This window comes from Phragmites australis, chromosome 12, assembly GCF_958298935.1.
Source record: "Phragmites australis chromosome 12, lpPhrAust1.1, whole genome shotgun sequence".
Lineage (NCBI taxonomy): Eukaryota > Viridiplantae > Streptophyta > Magnoliopsida > Poales > Poaceae > Phragmites > Phragmites australis.
This window is the reverse complement of record NC_084932.1, coordinates 24,705,520-24,729,458: the sequence shown is the minus strand read 5'-3', so window position 1 is coordinate 24,729,458 and position 23,939 is coordinate 24,705,520. Positions and strand designations below refer to the sequence as shown.

The window sequence follows — 23,939 nt, the reverse complement described above, 5'->3', positions numbered from 1 at the left end:
GATCCTCTTTCCAGCGCGCTATTCGTATCACTCTTAACTCGCAGGTTGGCCGTAACGTCGAGGCTTACATCGACGATCTCGTGGTCAAAACCCGAGACCGCGCCACCCTGCTCGAGGACCTTGCCGAGACTTTCAACAGTCTCCGTTCTACCCACCTCAAGCTCAACCCGGAGAAATGTGTCTTCGGGGTGCCGGCGGGCAAGCTCCTTGGTTTCTTGGTCTCTGGCCGAGGGATCGAGGTCAATCCAGAGAGGATCCGGGCCATCGAGCAGATGCGACCCCCGGTTCAACTCAAGGAAGTCCAGCGCCTCGTCGGCTGCATGGCAGCTCTCGGGCGCTTCATCTCCAAGCTCGGGGAGTGAGGGCTCCCCCTCTTCAAGCTTCTGAAGAAATCCGGTCATTTTGACTGGACGCCGGAGGCCGAGCAGGCCTTCCGCGATTTAAAGAAGTACCTCACTTCGCCACCCGTGTTGGTGGCTCCCTCTCAAGGTGAGCCCCTGCTGCTCTACGTTTCGGCCACTCCTCAGGTTGTGAGCGTAGTACTGGTGGTGGAGCGCGACGAGTGTTCGGGGCCGGGTGCTGGGTCCCAGCTCCCAGAGGCCCCCGACCACTCACTTGTCCTCGTGGCTCCCCCTGGGCAAGGGGTCGAACCCGAGCATGCTGCTCTTCCCAGCCAAGGAATCGAGCCCGAGTGCCCGGCCAGCCCCGACCATACCACCGACCCTGGGGGCTGTGGCAGCCCCCCGGGTAGGGCCACCATCCGGGCCCGCCGGGTACAGCGACCGGTGTACTTCGTCAGCGAGGTCCTCCGGGAGGCCAAGACAAGGTATCCCCAGGCGCAGAAGCTACTCTATGCCGTGCTCGTCGCCTCCCGGAAGCTGCGCCACTACTTCCAGGCGCACAAGATTTCGGTGGTTACCACTTATCCACTGGGACCCATTCTCCGGAACCGGGAGGGCACCGGGCGCGTTGTCAAATGGGCGGTCGAGCTGGCGGAGTTCGACTTACACTTCGTCTGTCGCCAGGCAATCAAAAGCCAGGCACTCTTCGACTTCTTGGCAGAGTGGACGCACGTCCCCTGCGTCGTCCCAGAAGAGATATCTACCTATCCCGGGCGCGACGCGCCAGGGTACTGGGTTATGCACTTCGATGGCTCCCTGTCGCTGAAAGGCGCAGGGGCCGGAGTGGTTCTCACCTCCCCAACGGGTGAAGAGCTCCGGTACGTCGTACAGTTGCAGTTCCGCGCATCCAACAACATGGCGGAGTATGAAGGTCTCATCGCCGGCCTCCGGGCTGCGGTGGGGCTCGGGATTCGTCGCCTCCTGGTCAAAGGGGACTCCCAACTGGTCGTCAACCAGGTATCCAAGGAGTACCAGTGCACGGATCCTCAAATGGCAGCGTACGTAGCTGCAGTCAGGAAGCTCGAGAGACGCTTCGACGGCCTCGAATTGCGGTATATCCCTCGCAGCGACAATGCTCCGGCCGACGAGCTCTCTTGCCTGGCCTCCTCACGTGCGCACGTCCCTGCCGGAGTCTTTGAAGAAAGACTCGCACGGCCTTCTGTCCTGCCTGCCGAACAGGATGAAGGGGAAACCTCGAACTCAATTCAGGGGACCCCGGCGGTGCCCTCAGTGGGAAGCCCCGTCAGGGCGCCGCCGTCCGGCGAGTGCGCTGTGCTCGCCGAATGTTCTCAAGATGCCTCGTGGATGTCTGACATCCGAGGGTACTTGAAAGAAAAGTTCCTACCCGAGGATGAGGCGTCTGCCGAAAGGGTTGCTCGGCAGTCCAAACGCTATGCCATGGTAGATGGGAATCTCTACCGACGTAGCGCAGGAGGTGTCCTCCTGAAATGCATCTCTCGGGCAGAAGGTGGCGATCTTCTCGCTGAGGTCCACGAGGGCGAGTGCGGTGGCCATTCATCGTTCCGCACGCTGGTCGGGAAAGCCTTCCGGCAAGGTTTCTACTGGCCTACAGCCCTCCAGGATGCTTTCGAGCTGGTTCGGCGCTGTAGGGCGTGCCAGTTCCATGCAAAGCAGATTCACCAGCCAGCTCAGGCTCTCCATACCATTCCCCTGTCATGGCCTTTCGCGGTCTGGGGTTTGGACATTCTGGGTCCATTCCCCCGAGCAGTCGGGGGCTATGCATACCTATATGTCGCTATCGACAAATTCACCAAGTGGCCGGAGGCGGTCCCAGTCGTCAAGGTGACCAAAAACACGGCGCTCCAGTTTATCCGCGGCATCACCAGCCGCTTCGGTGTCCCCAATCGGATCATCACCGACAACGGCACCCAGTTCACTAGTGCCTTGTTCGGGGACTATTGCGAAGATCTCGGCATCAAGTTTTGCTTCGCTTCCGTCGCTCATCCTCGGAGTAACGGGCAGGTCGAGCGCGCCAATGCGGAGATACTGAAGGGCCTCAAAACCCGGACCTATAACGTGCTCGCTAAGCACGGAAAGGGATGGGTAGACGAGCTGCCAGCCGTGCTGTGGGCCGATCGGACTACGCCAAGCCGCGCCACCGGGGAGACTCCGTTCTTCCTCGTCTATGGCGCCGAAGCAGTCCTCCCCTCCGAGCTCACTCTGGGCTCCCCTCGAGTGCATGCATACTCCGAGGGTGAGCAGGAACATCAAAGGCGCGACGACGTGGACTACCTGGAAGAGCGTCGGCGGCTCGGTACCAGCAGAGTCTGCGGCGTTATCATCTGCGCCATGTCCGGGCCCGGTCTCTCGAGGTGGGGGACCTAGTTCTCCGACGCATCCAGTTGCGCGAAGGAATGAATAAGTTGTCCCCTGTGTGGGAAGGTCCCTTCACCGTGATCGCGGTCCCCCGGGCAAGTTCTTTCAGGTTGGCGACGGAGGAAGGACAGCCACTTCCGAATCCGTGGAACATCGAGCATCTCCGACGCTTCTACCCGTAGATGGTCGTGCTCGCGGCTCAGGTCAGCAAGGCCGGGGGTTTCTCCCCGCCCGAGCAGTCTGAAGGCTTCGCCCCGTGGGGTAAGTCGTTGTCGCCCAACCTTGTAAATATTGCACATTAAGTATTTCAATAAGCAATCGCTATGTCAAAATACTTTTTCTGGATTCCGTATGTTTAATCTGTCTGGTGAGGTGCTCGTTTGTGCGAGAAAAAGTTCGCTCTCTCATTTTCCCCGCTGATAAAAGAATCCCGATCGGTATGCATGCGAGCAGTCACCGCTAACTTACGTCCGGCATGGTAGGCTGTGGTGTTCGGTGTCGTGACAGGCTCCCGGGCACTACCGAGTTTCGGGGTGCTCCGGGTAATCCCATCGCTCGAGCTGCTCGAGTAGTCCGGAGCTCGGGCCCCCGGAGCGGGCTATCGGTGCTCGGTCTGGTCTGTCATACCTGGGCACCACCAAACCATAGGACCTCTGGGTTATGCCTCTGACCGCTCTTGTCCGCCGGTTTGGGTATTCGAGAGGTCTCGGGTCGAAAACGAGAGCAGTCTATAGCAAGTACCCCACTGACAAAGCGCACCAGACAAAGAAATCCTATTTTTTCTCTTAAGTCACAGGCTGGCGATCACGAGCAGCTCGGCCGCGAGGGCTTCAATGCCCCGGTCTCTGGTCGGCTCCAGGGTCCTCGGGCGGTCCTACCACTTAGGCATGGGTGGTCGAGATCACCCGACCCTAGGAGCCTCGTATGCCTCTGGGCACTCAGGCGCTCCGTTAAAAGAATAGAGTCCCCGGGCACCCGAGCTCGGAAGCACATCCCTCCTGGATCGATGAGCCGGAAGGCCGACAGCTGTCCGGTGAGTGGTTATATTCAGACAAGTCTGCTTTAAGTAAATTTATGTCCTCAAGTCACTCTCGGGGGCTCTCGCGGTTTAATCTGTTCGGCGAGGTGGCCTCCTCGCACGCAAAACCCTGCCGCGTGACTACTTTTTCCCAGAACGACAGAACGGTCTGCAAAAAAGAGTAGCGTGCTTGCGATAACGTCTGACCGAAGCCCTTCGTGGTGGTCGTGGTGTTCGGTCCGCTTTTAAGGACCCCGAGCACTACCCTGTCCTCGGGTGCCCTGGGTAATCCTATCGCTCGAGCTGCTCAGGTAGTCCGGAGCTCAGGTCTCGGGGGCGGGCTGTCAGTGCTCGGCCTGGCCCGTTTAAAGCCCGGGCACCACCGGACCGCGAGGACTCTTGGTCACATTCTCGCCCGCACGCGTCTCCCTTCTACTAACTGAGTGGTCGCAAAGTGAAAAAGTGTTCATCAGGCACGGCGTGTTCTGAGCGGGATCGATCCATCTCCCGGGCAAGGAAGTCTCTGTCTTTGTTCTTAACTTAGGCGATGCGGATTCGTGAGAGCTTGAAGGCCGACTGTGCCAGTAACAGCGATCAAGACAACTTCATCCTCGGGGACGGGAAGGTCGGGAACGGCCCGACTGAGTACTCCCCGGGACTTCGAAGTAAAACATCGGAAGAAGCATCGAACACACAGAGAAACTGGAGTTGCGAGCCCAGGGAAAAACAGCCATTTAATATTCACAGGATATTTCCAAGGCATTTTCTAAGGGTCCACTCCTACATCTACAACAAAAGAAAAGAGGCTACAAAAGATCTAGTCGGCGGCAGAGGCGTCGGCTGAATCCTCTGAGTCATCCCCGGGGACTGGCGGCGGCGGCACCTCTCGCCTAAAGCCGGCCGCCACCTCGGCGGCGGTACTCCGGACCGCTGCCCGAGCAGCCTCCCCCTCAGCCTCGACCACTCCCTCCCGCGCCGGCTCCAGTGGGAAGTTCGGGTCCCTGCTTCGGTAGCAGGCCAGGACGTGCTCGGCCACTGCATGCGCCAAGCCACGTCCCTCCCGGGCGGCGAGTTCCTGGACCGCCCAAGGCAGGGCCTCGAGGCGCTCGCAGACCTGCTGCAGCCCCAACACTTGCCGTGCGGGGCCGTCGCCCTTCGTGTCGTCGACAAGCCGTCCAAGACCACCCTTCTCCACGGCCCGTCGCATCCGCCGGAGTATGTCCTCCAGCATATGCTCAAGGTTGACCCGCGAGACAAAAGAGGTCTCGAGCTTCTCCTTGGCGGCCCGCAGCTGTGCCTCGAGTCCCTGGTCCCCGGCCGGACCGGAAGAACCGCCAGCCGCGGTGGGGGCGGCAGCCTGCTTCGCCTTGGCCACCATCTCGGACAAGGCGCGTTCGCGCGCGGCCAGTTCCGCCTCATGCTTCGCGTTCTCCTCCGCCCTGGTAGCCGCGGCGGCCAACGCAGCAGCAGCTTCGCCCTCTCGGTGACTCAGTTCGCCTTCTCGGCAACTCAGTTCGCCTTCTCGGCGACTCAGCTCATTCTCCCGCCGGGCCAACACATCCTCCTGCTGGGCCACCGAATCCTCCCGGGCACCTAGACCCGATGCCGATAGCTCATTGTCCACTTCCCGGATGGAGACGTCCTCCTCCCAGCGCTTGAATTCTTCTCTGATCTTCCGGAGATCGTCTTCCCAGCGCTGGAGGTCGGCGCGCGTCTTCTCGGCCGCGCCCTCCCGGCGGACCAGCTCGGCTTGCCGCTCCTCCGCAGCCTGCTCCCGGGCTGCGACAGCCACCTCCCTCTCCTGCGCCTGCCCCATCCTGGCAAGGGCCTCGGCAGCTTGCTACCTCAATGCCTCAGCCAAGCGGGCGGCGTCTTCTCGTTCCCGCGCGGCCTCTGCCCGCGCGGTCTTCAGAGTTTCTCGTTCCCGCGCGGCTTCCGCACGGATGTCTTCTAGGAGCTTCTGCTCCCGCGCGGCTGCCGCACGGGCCTCCTCCTGGGCGCCCGCCAGCTGCGCCTTCTCCAGTGCCAGGCGGGCGCGCTCGGCCTCGAGCTCCCCCTCCTTGGCGTTCACCACTGCGCCCAGCCGCCCAACCGCTACTTGGACACCTTCAATGGCGGCCAGGAAAGGATCGGCGGGCTGACCGGGCACCGGTGGGGCCCAGGCTTCTCTGCAGAGTGCCTCCAGGGGGGCCGAGCTCTCCGCAGGGCCTTGCACCGCCATCCGCCCCGGGCTCTGCCTGCCCGGGGTAGGCTCCGCCGGAGCCAAGGTCTCGGACGGCGGCCGCATTCCCGCATCGGCCGCCCTGTCCACCGGCCCCGGCAGAACATCCACCTCCACCGTTATCCGCCCCGGGCTCTCCGCGCCCGGGGTAGGTTCCGCCGGTGCCCTTCTCTTGGCCGCCGCCTCCGCCTCTCTTCCAGGGGCCGCCACGTCAATTGGCGCCTCCGCCGTTCCTATGCCAGCCTCCGTCGGCGCAGTGGGCGGGCTCGGCTCTGGCCCCGGCGCCTGTTCTCTCTCCGTCGCAGCAGCGCCTGCGGCCGGCCTACGGGAGACAAGTGAAAATTGTCAAAACTTAGTTCGGGCCGAAAATGCCCATGGAAAAGCAAGAAAGAAGACTCACCGATACCGCCATTTGGCCGCTGGGAGCCTGATGTCCGGGTCCGGCGCCGTCGGTCCGGACTCCTCCCGCCGCCTCTTCCGCTGAGGGCTCGGCTGAGCCACTACGCGGGCCACGGGCGCCATCGTGCGGGCCTCGGGTGCCGCCGCACGGGTCTCGGTCTCCACCGTGCAGGTCGCGGGCGCCGATGCAGGCCCCATCCGCACCAGGCGCGGCTCCAGCACCGAAATGCCGCCGCTGCTGTCGGCGACGGCGGAGAATCCGGCACTAGGATCAAGGCCCGGGGACGCTTTCCCCGATCTCCCGGCGCCAACTCCTCAACAACTTCAGTGGCGCCCTCCTCTCTGGTACGGCGGCTGCCGCTTGCGGCGACCCCTTCATCAGCCTGCGCCGAACTACCAGCAACCTCATCGCCAAGTAGTTCCTCCAGCCCGGGGAGTTCGGAGGCCTCAGGACTCTGGCTTCTTGGCCGGTCCACGGGCCCCTGGGCATCGAACTCCGGCAGCCCCGCCATAATGGCCACCCGGCTGGGGTTGGCACAGAGCGCCATCTCCGGCCACGGGAGTTCCGCCCGGCTCATATCCTCCGTTCCGGTGATCACCCTTGTCATCCCCCGCAGTTCCGCCGCCCCCAGATCCCAGCTCGCGCCAATCTGGGTCCTGGTGATGTCCTCCGGCCCGGTGTAGAACCAGCTCGGCCGGGCCCGCTCTCGCAAGGGCGCCAACCGACGGCGAAGAAAGTCCACAACCACCATGACTGAGGTCAGCCCACCCTCACGTAGTTCCAGAATGCGCTCCAGCACCGGCTTCAGTCTCGCATCTTCTGGTGGCGGCGCCTCCCACGTTGATCGCCGAGGTTCCGCCGCCTTCTCTGGCAATTCGAGGCGCTCGTGGGGGTCGATGTCGACGAAGAACCAGTCCCGTCGCCATTCCTCCCACTTGCTGCGCATCACCTGGGGAATGTAATGATCCCCCAGGCCTTCCCGGAGCCGAAGGTTGCAGCACCCCGCGACGTCCGCCGTGGAGTGCCCCCTCTTCTTCCCCACCGGCCGAAGGACGAAGAAGTGGCGAAGTAGCGTCGCCGACGGCATCACCCCCACGAACATTTCGCAGAGATGCGCGAAGACCGCCAACGCCACGACGGAATTGGGGCTTAGGTGCACCATTTGAATGCCGTACGTCTCCAGCACTTGCAGAAAGAAGGCGGAGAACGGCGGCACTAGCCCCGCTGCCACGAAGGAGGTGAAGAGGACGGTCCGCCCAGGGACGGTCGTCGCCGGCGTCAGAGTCACCGGCCTCACCGCCACAGCACCCTCCTGACCCTCCGGCACCAGCAGCTTCCTAATCTTATCCGTCGCCTCCTCGTTCCTCAGACGAGACTCCGGCAAAATGCTGTCCGAAGTCTTGTCCCGGCGACCTCCTCCAACCCTCGTCATCTCGACAGGATGGGAGGTGTGTTTTTTGGTGGTGAAGAAAGAGAGAAGGAAGAATGCTCCGGTTGCCTGAGAATCCCCTAAAGGCTTCGGAGCACAAGAAGGCAAGAGCACAAGTGCAAGAGAGCGTAAAAAGGGGAACGGACCGATCCGTTCCCCCTTTTATATCTCAAAATTCGAAAACTGCCGCCCGAACGGTTCGCTCGGCGAAGCGTCGCCTCGATCGGCGCAACTGTCAGGCGAATCGCCCACCGATCGCGCGATATCAGCGGTTGCCAGGCGTATTTTCCTCGATCTGCGCGGCAACCGCGCGTGCCGCCCGTATGGTTATCATACCCTTCGGAAGTTGTGTGGACACGCGTCCACTCATTTTCCCGTTGGAACGTACTTGAGGTCTAGGTCCGCAAGGGCCACCCCTCGAAAGCTTGCCACATGGCGTCCGCGCCAGCCTTGGCCTCGGTCGCGACGAAGGGCCCATTCGCAGTCTCCGTCCCATCGGCTACCAACGGGCCCGGGGGCTACTGTCGGTGTATTCAGAACCAGGGGTCCCTAAGTCCCGAGGCCGGGCCGGCCATCCACCACATGTCACCACCCTGCAAGGTAAGAAGAAGCTAAGTCCCGGGAGAAGGTGCTCGGGGCCGCCGCCTCTGGTTCCCGAGCACCCTAGTACTCCGATGATCCGCAGAGCCCAAATACCAAGAAGGAAGTGCTCGGGAGAGAGTGCTCGGGGCTGCACGTGGCAGCCCCCGAGGACTCGGTGCCCCGAAGGCCCCACCGAAGTGCTCGGGAGAGAGTGCTCGGGGCTGCACGTGGCAGCCCCCGAGGACTCGGTGCCCCGAAGGTCCCACCGAAGTGCTCGGGAGAGAGTACTCGGGGCTGCACGTGGCAGCCCCCGAGGACTCGGTGCCCCGAAGGTCCCACCGAAGTGCTCGGGAGAGAGTGCTCGGGGCTGCACGTGGCAGCCCCCGAGGACTCGGTTCCCCGAAGGTCTCACTCAAGTACTCGGGGGAGAGTGCTCGGGGCTGCACGTGGCAGCCCCCGAGGACTCGGTTCCCCGAAGGTTCGCGCAAGATCATTCAACGACCCGAAGGGTCCCGTCGTCAGGGTGTCATCCAGTCAAAGGCCCAATGTCGCATTTAATAGGCACGCGCGGTCTGACATCCTGACATCCTGACATTCTCAGCTGCCCACGCCCCAGTGTTAGACCCTGCCATGCACTGGCAGGGGGGCGTGGGTCCATTAAATGCACGGGTCCTGTCCCGTTTCATCCAGGTGCCTCGGGATAACGTTGCCAGAATCGAAGCGCTCCGCCTGCCACCCTGCCCTGGCAGAAGAACAAGACAGGGTGGGCGCACCGGGCACCTCTGAGGCTGCCCGGTGGGCCCCCTTTATGGCGCCCGAGGGCTTCCACAGTGGCGGGTGGTCGGATGCGCGCCGCATTTCTCCACCGCCCCTGTCACTTCGCCAAGACGAAATGATTGCGCCTTTCTCCGTGGCACCTTGGCATTCGCATCCACTCTTTCCCATTCAGGATATGTTGAGATCGGCGCGCCTATAAAAGGAAAGGATGGAGAACACGTAAAGGAGGACCCAGACCCCCCGACGAACAAGACCGAAGAAACCGAAAGTGTGTGAAGAAGAGGACGCAGACGCTCGAACCAGCTCTAGCCAAGCTAGAACACGAGAGCCTCAAGCTCTTTGTAAACGGCTCTCCCCTTAGAACCAGATACATCCTTGAAGAATTCCCTTCAAGGATAAATATAGCGCTCACACAGGAGTAGGGTGTTACGCCTCCGTGCGACCCGAACCTGTCTAAACCCCGGTGCACCCATCTTTTCCTCGCATTAGGGCAATCATCTCCAGCCAGCCATCGCATTTGTTTCCGTTCCCGCTTATTTCCCAAACAAGTTTTTCCAGGATCATCCCCCCGGCCGAATCTCTAAAAAGGGGTCTCTCGGGATCCCTGCGACAGGAGTTCACCCTCCGACAAACTCCGTCAGGGATTTCTACTCAATCCCATACATCATTATTGCTCATAGACTTTAATTCATCCTTCATAGCATTAAGTCACTCAGACGAATGGTCATTCATCATGACCTCTTTATATGAATTAGGATCTCCTGCCTTCCCTATGCCATTAACATCCTTATTCATGTAGACAACATAATCATTCGAGATGGCAGATCTCCTGTCATGTTGTGATCTCCTAATTGGTTCATTGGGTACTTCAAGTCCAGGACTGGGTACTACAGGGGAGTGCTGAGGCTTATCGTTAGGTGCATCGTTGGAAATTTCAGAGACCTCAACAGGGGGTGCACTAACGCTATTTTCTTTTGAAGGTGCAACCAGTGGGGTACAGGAATGTGGGCAAATTGATTATATGTCCCCAAGTTGATCATCCTTTGATAATATGTTCAAAGTTGATCATCCTTTGATCATATGTTCCACATGAACTAGTTTATAACAAAATTTCGTATTGGATAAGAGAGGTGAAGGATAAACTTTGTTACAAACTGGTCCCTGTGCGATGTATTATCAAAGGATGATCAACTTCAGACATATTATTAAAGGTTGATCAACTCTGGTACATATAATCAAATTTCCCTAGGAATATAGGGCTCTTGGATCAGCGGTGTAGGAACATGAACCCGCTTTTCCTCAAGATCAACTTCCCTAGGCTCCAGATCCCTCGTTCTTAAGAAAAATAGTGTGTCTTATTTCTACAATTTAGTGATCCTGTCTGTACAGTAAAAATGATACCTCTTTGATCTCTCGGAATATCCGATAAAGTGACAAATAACTGTCTTAGGATCTAATTTCCCAATATGTGGATTAAAGACTTTAGCTTCAGTTACATAACCCCACACACGCAAATACTTCAAAGAGGGCTTTCTCCCATTCTATAATTCGTAAGGTGTTTTTGAAACTGATTTACTAGGAACCCGATTAAGAATATGTGCGGCTGTCTTAAGTGCATCCATCCATAGTCCAAATGGTAAACTAGAATAGCTGAGCATACTTCACACCATTCCATGAGCATACAGTTGTGTCTCTCGGATACCCTGTTATGCTGAGGTTCACCAGGTGTAGAATATTGGGCTACTATGCCATTTTCCTGAAGAAATCTGGCAAAGGGACTAGGGATTTGCCTGTAAGGGGCATGTCTCCCATAATACTCTCCCTCACGATCTGATGTCATTACTTTAATCTTTAGGTTGTGCTGATTTTCTACCTCAACCTTAAATACTTTAAATTTATTGAGAGACTCAGATCGATCTTTAATGGGGTAGATATAGCCATAACAGGATAAATCATCAGTGAATGCAATGAATGAATCAAAATTATCCACCGATGTCACAGAAAAAGGACCGCAGATGTCTGTATGAATTAATTCTAATAATCTAGTGCTTCGAGTGGCCCCCTTCTTTATTTGCTTAACGTATTTTCCTTTAATGCAATCTATATAGTGGTCAGAGTCGAAGAAGTCAAAGAGTTAGAGAATCTCTTTCTTAATGAGACATTCTATTCTCCCCCTCAAAATGTGACCTAAACAACAATGCTATAGTTTCAAAGAAGTCTCATTAATTGTACTTCTCTTTCTCTTATGGCTTACATCACAAACATCATAGACACAGAGTATTCATTAAGAGGAAGCAGATAAAGTTTGTCTTATCGGATGGAAAGACCAATAACATCTGAATTAAACTTAATAATGCAATTATTTTCTCCAAAATTACAATAAAAACCATCATCGTCTAACATCGAAACTAAAATGATATTCCTCCTCATAGAAGGAACATAAATTATATTATTCAGTCTAAGAGTGAAACTACTATCAAAAACTAATAGAAGGGATCCAACAACTTCAACTTCAGCTTCCTTTCCATTGGCCACTCTAAGACTTCGCTCCCCTTTTCCTAATGTTTTCACGGTAAGGAATCCCTGTAATGAGTTGGTAACGTGTACAGTGGCACCTGAGTCAATCCACTAGAAATTAAGGGAGAAAACATCATAAAGAGATTCATCAATGAATGTTATTAAATCATTACCTTTCTTTGTGAGCCACTTAAGGAAACTAACACAATCTTTCTTGTAGTGGTCCTTCTTATGGTAGAAGTGTCATCTGTCACCCTTAGGTTCCTGAGAGGCAGGAGTGAAAGGAGAAGGTGCCTTGGGCACTCTTTGTGCTTTCTTGTCGTGCTCAGCGACAAAATACAACTTCTTTTTAGACTTGAAATCCCCTTGAAATTTTCTTTTATTGTTGGGCTGCTAATTGATTCACAAAGTTTTTCTTTTCAGCCCTCACCCTCTCTTCCTCTTGGACGCACATCGCGATCAAGTCGCTCATGCTTCACTTCTCTTTCTGAGTGTTGTAGTTTATCTTAAAAGGGCTAAACTTAGGAGGGAGAAAGGTCATAACGAAGTGGACAAGAAAACCCTCAAAGATTTCCATGTCCATGCCCTTGAGTTTGGTAGTCATGTCTATCATCATCATGATGTGTTCTCTTATGCTACCAGATCTATAATTATACTTAGTGTTGAGGAGCTTCTGAATTTGTGTACTGGCATAAACCTTGGAGGTGCCTTTGAATTGCTCCTCCATAGATGGCAAGTACGTCTCAGCCTTTTTTGAGTTTGGAATTGCTCCCCTTATAGTATCTGATATTGAGTTCCTCATTACCATAAGTGACATATGGTTGGACCGCTCCTACTTCTCAGAAAGTGCATTATAAGTTTTCTTTAATTCATCATAATTCTTCAGGCCAATGGCAGGAGCAATGTAAGCGTCAACTCTGAGTGTATAGTCAAGGTCCAAAACACCAAGGATAACTGTTACTTTAGCTTTCCAAGCGGGAAAGTTATTCCCCGTAAGTTGCTCTATGCCGTCAATTGTGGCAGTAATAGAGGAAGCGTTAAGAGCTGGAAAGAAAAATTAGACCAGATTACAAAATTTATCATCAAGAAATAATTCGTATGAAAATAACCCTACGTTGGTACGATTAAAGTCATGCAAAAATTAAAATTCTAATAGTATCTCTGTTAGGCAGAATGCAGAAAAGAATTTAATTGAACACATAAAATGGCGTATAATTATAGTTAACTTTGGTCAGAAAGTAATTATAAACCTACGTAATTTAAACATAAAATTCTCCGGAAAAATCTTCCCGTTGGCTCCAATTCAACCAGAGAATTAATTCATAATTTTGGTGCATAAAATATTATTATTATTTTCAATAGAAATTCCAGTGCATAAACACTAATGCATTAATAAATCACTAGAGAAAACCCCAAAATTTGGCCTTACGGCCCAAAATTGAGCACCAACCCACAGCGCATGCGCATTGCCCAAGCGCGTGAGCTGGCCCATCCTCGCGCACGCCGGCCTGTGATCACGAGCCTGACACCTCTTGATCACCCGATCATCATCGACGGTTCACCGGCATTTCCGTAGGTTCAAAACCATGTTGTCATCTCTCCCCTGGAAAACGCCATTTCTTTCTCCTCCCGTCTGAAAACTCCGCTCCCACCTCGAGCAGCAATGCGGCCGAGGATTGTCGCCATGAGAGAGAGAGAGAGAGAGAGAGAGAGAGAGAGAGAGAGAGAGAGAGAGAGAGAGAGAGAGAGAGAGGGGTAAGGGGCAAGATCTGCGCCATCTTGAGTCTGCTCGCTGGCGCGCGTGTACGACCAAGGTTGCGTGCGGCTCTGTCAAGCAGACCTATGGTGGTGTACATGAAGGTAGCTCACGTGCGGTGAAAACAAGTGTACCAGTGACGAGCAAGGACGCCAGGACTGAGGAGATCAGCGCGCGGCAAGCCTAAAGGGAAGGAGAACTTGCCGGAGAAGGATGGGTTTGGGCGACTCCGACGTCCTCCACAACAAGAGATGCCTCATAAAACATGTAAGACCTCTATCTTTCTTAGTTTAGGGTTCCGATTGGGTGGTTTTGCGGTTTAGGCTTTCGCGATTGGAAAAAATGGGGCTCCGATTTGGAGAATTGAGGAATTTTTCTTAGGTTTTCATTAGGGTTCTTTCGGATTCCTCAAAATCCCCTTCTTCTAAATACTACCCGAGGCTTATACATGCCCTAAGGTCATTAAACCAGTATGAAAGCACACAAGAACACACACATATATGCATAAATTACACATAATCCGAGCCTTAAAACCCCTAATTCATGAACATGTGATCTAATCCGATACTAATTCGGGCTAAGTAAGATTAAAATAGGATAAACCGAGACTGTCGGTGAATCAGGAACCAGGGTTCCCCAAATCCCGAGGCCAGGACAGCAATCCGCCACATGGCGTCATCCCGCGGAGTCTCCTCCGCAAGGTAAAAAAGATTAAGTCCCGGGAGAGGGCGCTCGGGGCCACGGTTGGTGGTCCCCGAACACCCAAGTTCCCCGATGATCTACGAAATCTAAGTGCCGGGAAGAAAGTGCTCGGGAAGATATACGGTGGCCCCGAGCACCCGAGTCCCCCGACGGTCAAGAAAGCTAAGTACCGGGAGAAACGTGCTCAGGGCCGCAAGCAGTGGCCCCGTGGGCACCCAAGTATCCCGAGGACCCACTGAAGGAAGTTCCGGGAGAAAGTGCTCGGGGCTGCGTGCAGCAGCCCCGAGCACTCGGTCCCCCGAGGAACCGTACAAGTGTGCCCGGGAGAGAGTGCTCGGGGAGGTAAACAGTACCCCCGAGCACTCGGTTCCCCGAGGAAAAGAAAGGGCATTCTCGGGAGAGAGTGCTCGGGGAGGTGAACAATGACCCCCGAGCACTCGGTTCCCCGACGACCTAGAGAGCCCCCTGACAGTGGCCCCCGAGGGACCCACTGATGAGGTGTCAGCCAGTCAAAGATCCAAGGCCGCATTTAAAGAGCGCGTGTGGCCTGTCACCTCCAACTGCTCCCGCCGCGCTCAGTGTCAGTCCCTGCCACGTTCTGGCAGAAGGGTGTGGGGTCATTGAATGCACGGGTCCTATCCCGTGCCATCCGGCCCGTCTCGGGATAACATCGTAAGGGCCGAGGCGTTCCGTCTGTCGCGCTGCTGTGGTAGGGGAACAAGACAGGGCGGCCCGTCTGCGGCTGCCCGGTGGGCCCTCTTCACGGCGCCCGTTGCCAGTGCATTTATGGTGACGGATGACCGGGCGTGGGATGCATTTTCCACCCCTGGTCACTTCGCCCAGAGGTAATGATGACGTCCTTTCCATTTATGGTGTCTCGGAACTCGTGCCCCCCTCCCGTTCGGGGCACGTTGCTGCCGGCGGGTATTTAAACTAGCCGGCGGCACAGAAGAAAGCAAGTGTGGGAAAAAAGACAAGCCTTAGAGGACGAAACAATTGCTCACAAGCAGAGAAGAGTAGATCAAGAGCACCCAAAGCCGGTGGCTACACACAGACCGAAGAACAAGGAGCCTCAGGCTCTAAGATAGACAAATATCCTTGTAACCAGCAATATCCTTGAGGGACATTCTCAAGGCATTTATAATATCCATACAGGAGTAGGGTGTTACGCCCCCGTGCGGCCCGAACCTGTCTAAACACCGGCGCATTTACTCCTTTCCGCATTAGATCATTCCACCCCACTGGCCATCGCATTCATACCCATTTATTTCTCCGGCGAACATATTCAGGATCATCCCCCCGGCCGAATCTCTAAAAAAGGAGTCCCCCAGGATCCCTGCGATAGGAGTTCATCCTCCGACAGAGACATAAACACCCCGAATACATGATTATGAGCATTAATCTGAACCTAAAGTGAACTTTTAATGCATAATTGCTAGCTAATTGATGTAAACCGAAACTAATTAGGCCCGTTTGATCATCGATAATAAAACGACATCAATCGAACACAATCTAACATAATTAAGGTCTAATGGGCTCGATTAGAGGTAAGTTAGGCTCTGATACCAAATATTAGCTCTAATCCTTAGCTAATTTACATGATGCCCTAGCTCTAGATTAAGCACCTCTTAATTGCGGAAGCATAAATATATACCTGCGTTCGGTGACGCCATCAGACGAGGTTGAGAAGTGTGACGTAGGAGTAGCCGTGCGTGATGATGATGGTTGATGCCGTGCAGATCGTCGGTGTTGTTGTTTCTAGCGTGATGCAGGTGTGGCTGGCTTGATGTAGATGCTGGCGATGGAACGACGGTGGTCTTCGTCCCACTGCAACGTCCTTTTTGATCTGTTTTGAGTTTTGGATATCGGGAGTGCGTATAGCTGCGTGAGATGGATCTCCCCACGAGCCCCGACGTTCCCCTTTTTATTATGGTGCTGATAAAAATAGGATCATAATTAAATCGTTGGTTGCACCTCCGATCGTGATGCGGGATGAGAATGGCGTGACCCTTGGACTCAATAGTTAGTTAAGATACGTGACTGTTAGAGCCGAGTTCAATCCAACAGTTGCACCGAGCTAGCTGCAAGCCACGGGAGTCGGGAGCCTGCAGCACGTCGATCGGTATAAATACGCGGCAAGCGCGAGTGCCCTCAGCGCAGCAACAACCACCTCAACTGCGCGCGAGAGTCGTCATGGCAACGGCGAAGTGCGTCGACGTCCGTCGCGCCAACGGCGGTTCAGTGCTGGAGTTGGACCCCAGCAGTGATGGAGACGGGCGCGCCGACATCGAGTCCGGCCGCGGTGGCGGAGCGACGTCGAGCCTTCCGCCGCTGGCGCCGGCGCCTAGGGGACAGCGGCTCGCCTCGCTCGACGTCTTCAGGGGCATCACCGTCGCGGTCAGTCAGCTGAGCTACCCCTCTAGCTATACGTTCTCCACCGTGAAATCCATGCATGCATGTTCTGGTCTCTGTGCTCGTAGATAACCTGGCGCCATGCATGGTGCCTGACGCGCACGCGCGAGCTGAATTGCAAGCAGGTGTCGCCCACCATCACGCCATGCATGGTGACGCACGTGCACGCAGCGCGCGGTGGCTCGCTCGATCGCTTGCTAGCTGCCATGGATGGATGGATCGAGGGAGGAGAGGATCATGATCGAGAGGAATATGCTCGTGCGCTCGGCCGCGAGAAGCAGCTAGCTAGCGATAAAGAACCTGCAGCGGTGGGTACGCCGGGTGGCGCGGCTTCTCCATCACACAGCGAATAGGCAAAAACTGCTTGCACGTTTTGGCTTGTCATCTTGTCTTGCCTACAAACGAGCGAGGCAACGCTGGCCTCGTGCCCTCCATCCAAAACGGACGGTCGGATGGGCCGCATCTCGCGCACGGCTTTGCCCGATCCATCGTTTTTTTGCAATACATATGACTCAAACTCAACGATGCGCGTAAGCTAAAGAAATAAAATAAAATCATAAGAGAATTCAAAGGAGATGCGCTAAGGTTGAAGAAGACGTCACCTAACTTTTCAGTTAAGATGGACATGGACGTACGAGTAAATTTGACAATGCATGCTAAATTTATCTTTCATACGTCGAGCAACAAGTACAGAGAAAACACGTTAAGTAGCTACACATCAGAATTACAATAACAAACTTGTGTAGCGAAATAACAAGAAATAAAATTATATTGCAAAAAGGAAGGATCTGCTTTTTTTTTTTGTGTCGTTGTCATCAATGTGTGTACAAAATTGAAGGCATGCTATTATGCTTGTACATTATATATTTCATAGGCAAATCAAGATCGCTCAACTAATGGTTACCTGCAAATATCACAGCTGATGATCGTTGTGGACGATGTTGGTGGTCTTGTTCCTGCCATCAGCCACTCACCATGGGACGGCGTGACAATAGCGGATTTCGTGTTTCCTTTCTTCCTCTTCATCGTCGGAGTCTCCTTGGCCTTTGCATACAAGGTGATTAAATAAAAATACAAATGCGCACATTATAGTACTAAATGGCCAAGACGTAGCTATATTACCATATTTCTTGTGATTTAGTCCAAGTATGTTGAAAAGATTTCTAATAATTCATCTTTGTACAGAGGATGCCAAACAAATCGTTGGCAACTAACAAGGCTGTTATCCGGGCTGCAAAGCTCTTCCTCCTAGGCCTTCTACTGCAAGGTATAACATCCATGGTTGTTCCAATTATTCGTATCCTCTATCTTCGATTGATTGATTTAAATGATTTGTATCAAAATGTATACCTCTTTAATCGCCTAGCAAAAACACTGAAAATAAACAATAACTTGATCTCTTCTCTTCAAGGTGGCTTCTTCCACGGCATCCATGATCTTACCTACGGAGTCGATATTCGCAAAATAAGGTTGATGGGCGTACTTCAGGTATCACCACAGATCCATGCGTGATCCACACTCTCTGAATCGGTCTTGCACACGCTCTTTTCTTTTCCACAGTACGCAAGAGAGTTGCATATCTCACGTCCTAAATTTCTTAATAATATTAATCCACTTTGCAGAGGATTGCAGTAGCATACTTAGCGGTGGCACTTTGCGAAATCTGGCTGAGAGGTGGTGCCGGTGACGTTGGATCTGGTGGCTATTCGTTGATCAGAAGATACCGTCATCAGCTGTGAGCATGCTATAACTTTAACATGCACCTTCAAATAATAAAGTAGCCAGTTGGTTAGCTAATCTAGTTATTTGTGTTTGAAATGCATCACCATCGTCCTTTCCTTTAATTTGCAAAGGTTTGTGGGTTTGGTTCTCACGGTCACCTACACGGCGCTTTTGTATGGCATGTACGTGCCAGACTGGGAGTATGAGGTCACGTCTCCGAACTCCAATTTGAAGCATTTTCTGGTAATTAAATTATAATGTCGTTAATTAATGAATATGATTCCTAGTTCTTGTATTTGTACTATGTTCTTAGCGTGATTTTTTTTGGAATTTTTGGAGAGGAACAAAATATCTAATTTTGAAATTTTCTTTCACTGATACGTGGATCCATAAAGCAGAGGATGACAAATAACCAAAATTTCGGTCTTTTTGCCTATGAACGAAAAAATTTGTAAAACGAAATTAAAATCCCTAGTTCTTAGAATAATTCACTTCCCTTGTTTTCGAGGGAAAATTCATGCTTCTTTTAAATATGTTTTTTGATTTGGTTGTGGTGCATGCAGGTGAAATGTGGGGTGAGGGGAGATACAGGGCCCGGCTGTAATGCCGTTGGCATGGTCGATCGACGTGTTCTTGGAATCCAACATCTCTACATACACCCAGTTTACCTGAAAACAACGGTATGAAGCAATGCAAATATATAGATTGGATGATACCATGTTATTGTTTCACAATAGATTGGACAAATGATGGATAATTGTATTAAGACACAATGAGCACTATATATAGGCGTACATGAGGGAGACCTAGGACTATGATATAACTCTAATATCCTCACTGCACCAAAACACCTCATCAGTGTCGGTTTAAATCGTCATGAGTGATAGGTTTTGATCCGACAATGATAATCACCGACTATCAGTGTCGAGTATGGAACCGGCACTGAAAATCACTATCAGTGCCGGTTGGAGAGTGCCGAGTATGGAATCGGCACTGAAAATCACTATCAGTGCCGGTTGGTGGCTCCAACTGGTACTGATAGTCGGTCTCGATTCAACGTTTTTCAGGCCAAAAAAAAGTTTAAATTTTTTTTTCACGACCAGAGGCTGCCCACCTGACCACGCCCAATATTCGCAAAGTCACGTGATATTCGCTCGTATGCGGCAACAAAGACTTGAATTCAAGACCTCACAGTCTGTGCGTACATATGACCCCTCTAACCATCTCAGTTATCGTCCGTTCGTGAGTATAGTAGCAAAATAAATCCTTTTGACATCTTCTGACCGAACATTTGAATAGCTATTTGGATATCTAAAAATGATCTCAAATAAAAAAGTAATCAACTACAAAGTTATAGATCTCGTTGAGAGCTACAATTTTCATATAATATTTTTCCCCATCCGACTTCGTGTGAAAAATTTATGAATTTTTTAATATAAACTGTCATCGACCACTGCTGCAACTTTATTATAATAATTTGGGTATTTAAATGACCTCAATTAAAAAGTTTCAAATCTATCAGTGCCGGTTCTTATCTCCTCAGCTTTGTTCACGCGCGGGAGTTTAAGAACCAACACTGATACGTCTTTAGTACCGATTACTATCGAACCGGTACTGATAAGACACTACATATGTAATGTTATGTAGTAGTGTCTTACCGTTATACCCTTAATAGAAGTTAAGAAGAAACATGGTCTAAGAGATAACCTCAACGTATATAAGCTTTTCAAATTACCTGGCATTTATAAGGCCATGGTTTACAATTACTATCGACCAACCAACAATTTATTCTGTCTATTTGTTTGGGTAATTGCAGCAATGCAGCATCAACTCCCCTCGAAACGGGCTGCTTCTGTCAGACGCTCCGACATGGTGTGAAGCTCCCTTTGATCCTGAAGGCCTCCTCAGGTAATTAGTGCATTTAATTATTTACTAAGTCACTTTCTTTAGTCTTAAACTCTCTCTTTCTCTACAATTTGCAGTTCCTTGATGGCAATTGTGACCTGCTTGATCGGGCTCCAAATTGGGCACGTCATTGTGCACTTCATGGTATCTTCTATCCACTGCCAAAAAAATTATTTACAATCAGCACGTAGCTAGTCTACTCTAAATGGGTTGTACTATCATACATATTAATTGATGTGCCATGTAGGATTTTTGTTGATATGGCAATGAGTTAATGATGAGAGAGAATAAAGTTGTATCTTATACAAGAGACTGTTTGGATATGATATACAAAAATAGAAAACCACATTGCGATGCATTGGGTTATATCATATGACATAATTGTTCATAAAATATGCAACAATTAATTGCCTAAGGATAGGGAGTCTAGGAAACAATAATATGATATTCTACATGGAAGAAGTTGTTTCAACACATCAATTAATTACTCTTCATATAATATGATAGTCTTGCATATAGCAATAGGATTCCTATAGCAATACAATAATATGTGGATTTGGAAGTAGCGATGCATTTCTTCATTCTTGAGATAGGAGTTGCCAACCGCGCAACCGGATAAGTAACCATTAATGCTTGATGATTCGTGGTCAGGGAAAAGAAATCTAATGATTATTAGCTCAACTCACGAAGGTTAGAAACTTTGAGGGCAAGTTTATTGTGATAAATATCTCTGTTAAGTTTGAGAGTTGAACAATTGTGTTACATCTCACTAAGCATGTAAATGTGACGCCATTTGGTCGTCTGGGTCTTGTTCAAGAGGATACACAAAGGTCCCTCCCCCACGTCGGTCGCTCTAACAACACGGGGGCGACTCCACCTCCAGTCCACCACTCCTCCACAACGAGTTAGATCTGGCTGCCGCCGTCGGTGGATAGATGCTGGAGGTGGTGGCCAGTGACGCCACCGAAGTCAGGACGTCGCGGTTTCCTCCCCCTCCCTTCCTTCCTTCCCCTCCCCTCCCCCTACCTCTGTCATGTGTTGCACCTACTCTGGCTATTTCCGCTCTTCTACTCGTCGGATCTGCTTCTTCTCGATCGGAGCCGCGCTTCTATTCGCCAAATCTACTTCCTCCCTGCGGATCCACGTGGATTGCCTGGCGCTGCCTGTTGCTCCTGCTGGTTCCGCCAGTGGAGTGTTGCTGTGGTCGGACCCATGCTTCTCCCAGTCGGGCCGCTCTATTCGCCTGATCTGTTGTCAGATCCGTGCGGCTTGCTCAGCGCTGCCTAGTGGTCCTGGCCGGACTTTCATCCGGCCGTGGCATACCGTGGTGGCAGTCGGATAGGCCTTCTCGCTTTGTTGGATGTTGCCACCTGCACCCCCTGTCGGGCCGTCGGTGACCTCCCATGCGGGTGCGGGGCGGGGATCTGCCTCGGTCATTCTTTGCTGATGGATGTGTTCTGACCTTCATGCTCTTGTGGTGTGTGCTACTGCTAGCTGTTCTCTTGGTGGTTTGGTAGCTCGTCGAGCCTCTACGCTCATCGGGTTGTGCCATGTTAGGGGAAGTATAGGCGAAATCCTTGACATGCATCATGCCATTGTCGATAACGGTGACATCCGCGGGTGTTATTACCTCCTTTGAGGTGCCATGTCGAAGCTTCCTCTGGGATCTATCCAGATGAAAACCCTGTTCGGCTTCTCAGACGAGCAATGGCGGTTCTTTGCTGCTTCCTTCCTTAAGGCGTTGTTTCGGAGAATCCCTCTGTTCTCTGTTGTTGCAACTGGTGACACACCTTGTAGGGCACATTATCCTTCGTTGTTGCTCTCCTGTTCAGCTGGACTCTCATCACCTTCGGTGCTTCACGTCAATGTCTGCGCTCTGACGTCCCAGGTCCCTATTTGTTGCTTGCGGTTTGGCGTGGGAGCCGTCGATCGAGTTGGATAATCAGGCGTGGGAGCAGAGCTCTGCCTGTTGAGTTATCCGGTTGTCCTGGTTGAGGTGCTACCTGAGCACAGTTGCTTGACATGGGTGCCGTTTGGTCGATCTGGAGTGCTAGGTTGTTTGCTATTTGTTGTGGTTGCCGGGTTGTATGGTGTTTAGCCGTGGCTTGTCATCCGGTTGTGTAGGGGGTTTGGTGGTTCTTTCTTTCTTTCTTGCTGTGTCTTACGTGTGACCTGGGCTCCGCGGGTTGTAATGCTATGCTTGTTAAGTTTTTTAGACTCGGTTTTTCTTATAAACTGGGTCACTTTTCTTCTTAATACAATAACGCACAACTTTCCTGTATGTTCGAGAAAAAAATTGTCGTCTGGGTCTGATCACCCTCACAATCAGACCACTCCCTTTTAGGTTTCTCAAACCTGTAATTGACTTCTACTTTTTAATATATACAGGCAGTTCTCCCGCCAGTTAGCTTCGATTTTTTTTTTCTGATTTCGTTGCTTACTTTTGTTGGAATTTGTGGCTGCAGGAGCACGACGAGAGAATAGTACAGTGGTTGATTCCATCTCTAAGCTTGCTAGTTCTTGGCTTCTCGCTCGACTTGTTTGGTAACGAAATAAAATTAATCGATTAGCGAAGCATTGGGTTTGCGGCCAGAAGTTACAGTTATTTAGTATCTGATCTGTTAACTGCATGTGTTTGGATTAACATTCAGGGCTGCACATGAACAAGTCGTTGTACAGTCTGAGCTACACCTGCGTCACCACGGGCGCCGCTGGCCTCTTCTTCGCAGGAATCTATTTGTTGGTCAGTGACAATTTTCTTGAATAAACCAAGGGCACGAGAAGAAAATTGCCATTTTATTTAAGAAGAGGGTACAATAGACACCTGAAGGAGAGACACCAGAATTGGTGGCAATTAAATACCATTGAAATTCCTTTTTCTTTTGAAATAGCAGTGCCGTAAAATTAAAAGTATTATGGATCAGAGAGAACATTTTTTAAGTTCATGGAAGAATTAATTCAAACCAGTTGTAGTTGTAGCCAACCAAAACTAGTATACACTTTTCTGCAAATTTTTTCCCATTTCAATCAAGGCCATGTTTAAAAGGTAAGAATTTCCTTATATTCATGTAGGAACCGAATTGAAGGGTTTCGAACAATCCTTCCACTGTTCGATGAAATAAATACCAGTCTCCTGTCAAATTTACGCCAATTATTATGAAAAGTATGTACTATGGATTTGTGATGCCAGCAACATGATATTTATTTTCAGGTGGACGTTTATGGTTACAAGAGGTCGGCTTTCCCTATGGAGTGGGTGGGAAAGCATGCGCTGATGTTTTTTGTTCTAGTGGCATGCAACATCTTCCCAATCTTTGTACAGGGGTTCTATTGGAGGGAATCACATAGCAACCTTGTAAGGCATATATCATCTTAGCTGTTGGTTTTCTACTTTTCGTATTCCAAAATCATGTGAAATATTGATATCTGAACTTACTAAATACTGGTGTTTTTTTTTGTTTTGAACAGTTGAAATTCATCAGAATAGGAGGCTGAGAGCGAAGCTCATGATTTTGGAGCACAACAACGAAATATAAAATACCGGTTTCTAAATAGTGCACTATGGACATGCTGTAACACACACCTATAAGTAGGACCGTGTCCGAGAATTTAAAGGCCTATGCTAAATTTAGAATTGGCTCATACATGTGGAAAAGTCAATTGACAATATGGAAAAGTCAATCATGTTCGGTTTATAAGTTGTTGGTTTGATTTATTCTTTTCCCACCACATTTGAAAGGGATTGCAGTCTGAGTTTCCC

General features: G+C 51.6%; 1 protein-coding gene across 1 annotated transcript; it reads left to right on the top strand.

Moving 5' to 3' along the window:
* The first annotated feature begins 16,319 nt into the window (after nt 1-16,319).
* LOC133887091 (uncharacterized) lies at nt 16,320-23,864 on the top strand. Its single transcript, XM_062327008.1, has 13 exons — nt 16,320-16,537; nt 17,472-17,609; nt 17,738-17,819; nt 17,964-18,040; nt 18,175-18,287; nt 18,406-18,517; nt 18,838-18,954; nt 20,091-20,182; nt 20,257-20,323; nt 22,645-22,723; nt 22,831-22,922; nt 23,391-23,534; nt 23,648-23,864. Exons 1-13 carry the CDS (start codon nt 16,334-16,336, stop codon nt 23,672-23,674), a joined length of 1,344 nt encoding a protein of 447 aa, XP_062182992.1. The 5' UTR covers nt 16,320-16,333; the 3' UTR covers nt 23,675-23,864.
* The last annotated feature ends 75 nt before the right edge of the window (nt 23,865-23,939 follow it).

Excerpts from the sequence above, each read along its gene's own strand:
- LOC133887091 (XM_062327008.1), top strand. The coding sequence starts at position 16,334 with ATGGCAACGGCGAAGTGCGTCGACGTCCGTCGCGCCAACGGCGGTTCA. Across the intron at positions 18,288-18,405 it reads AGAAGATACCGTCATCAGCT|GTTTGTGGGTTTGGTTCTCA; the intron begins GTGAGCATGCTA and ends TAATTTGCAAAG. Across the intron at positions 23,535-23,647 it reads GGGAATCACATAGCAACCTT|TTGAAATTCATCAGAATAGG; the intron begins GTAAGGCATATA and ends TGTTTTGAACAG.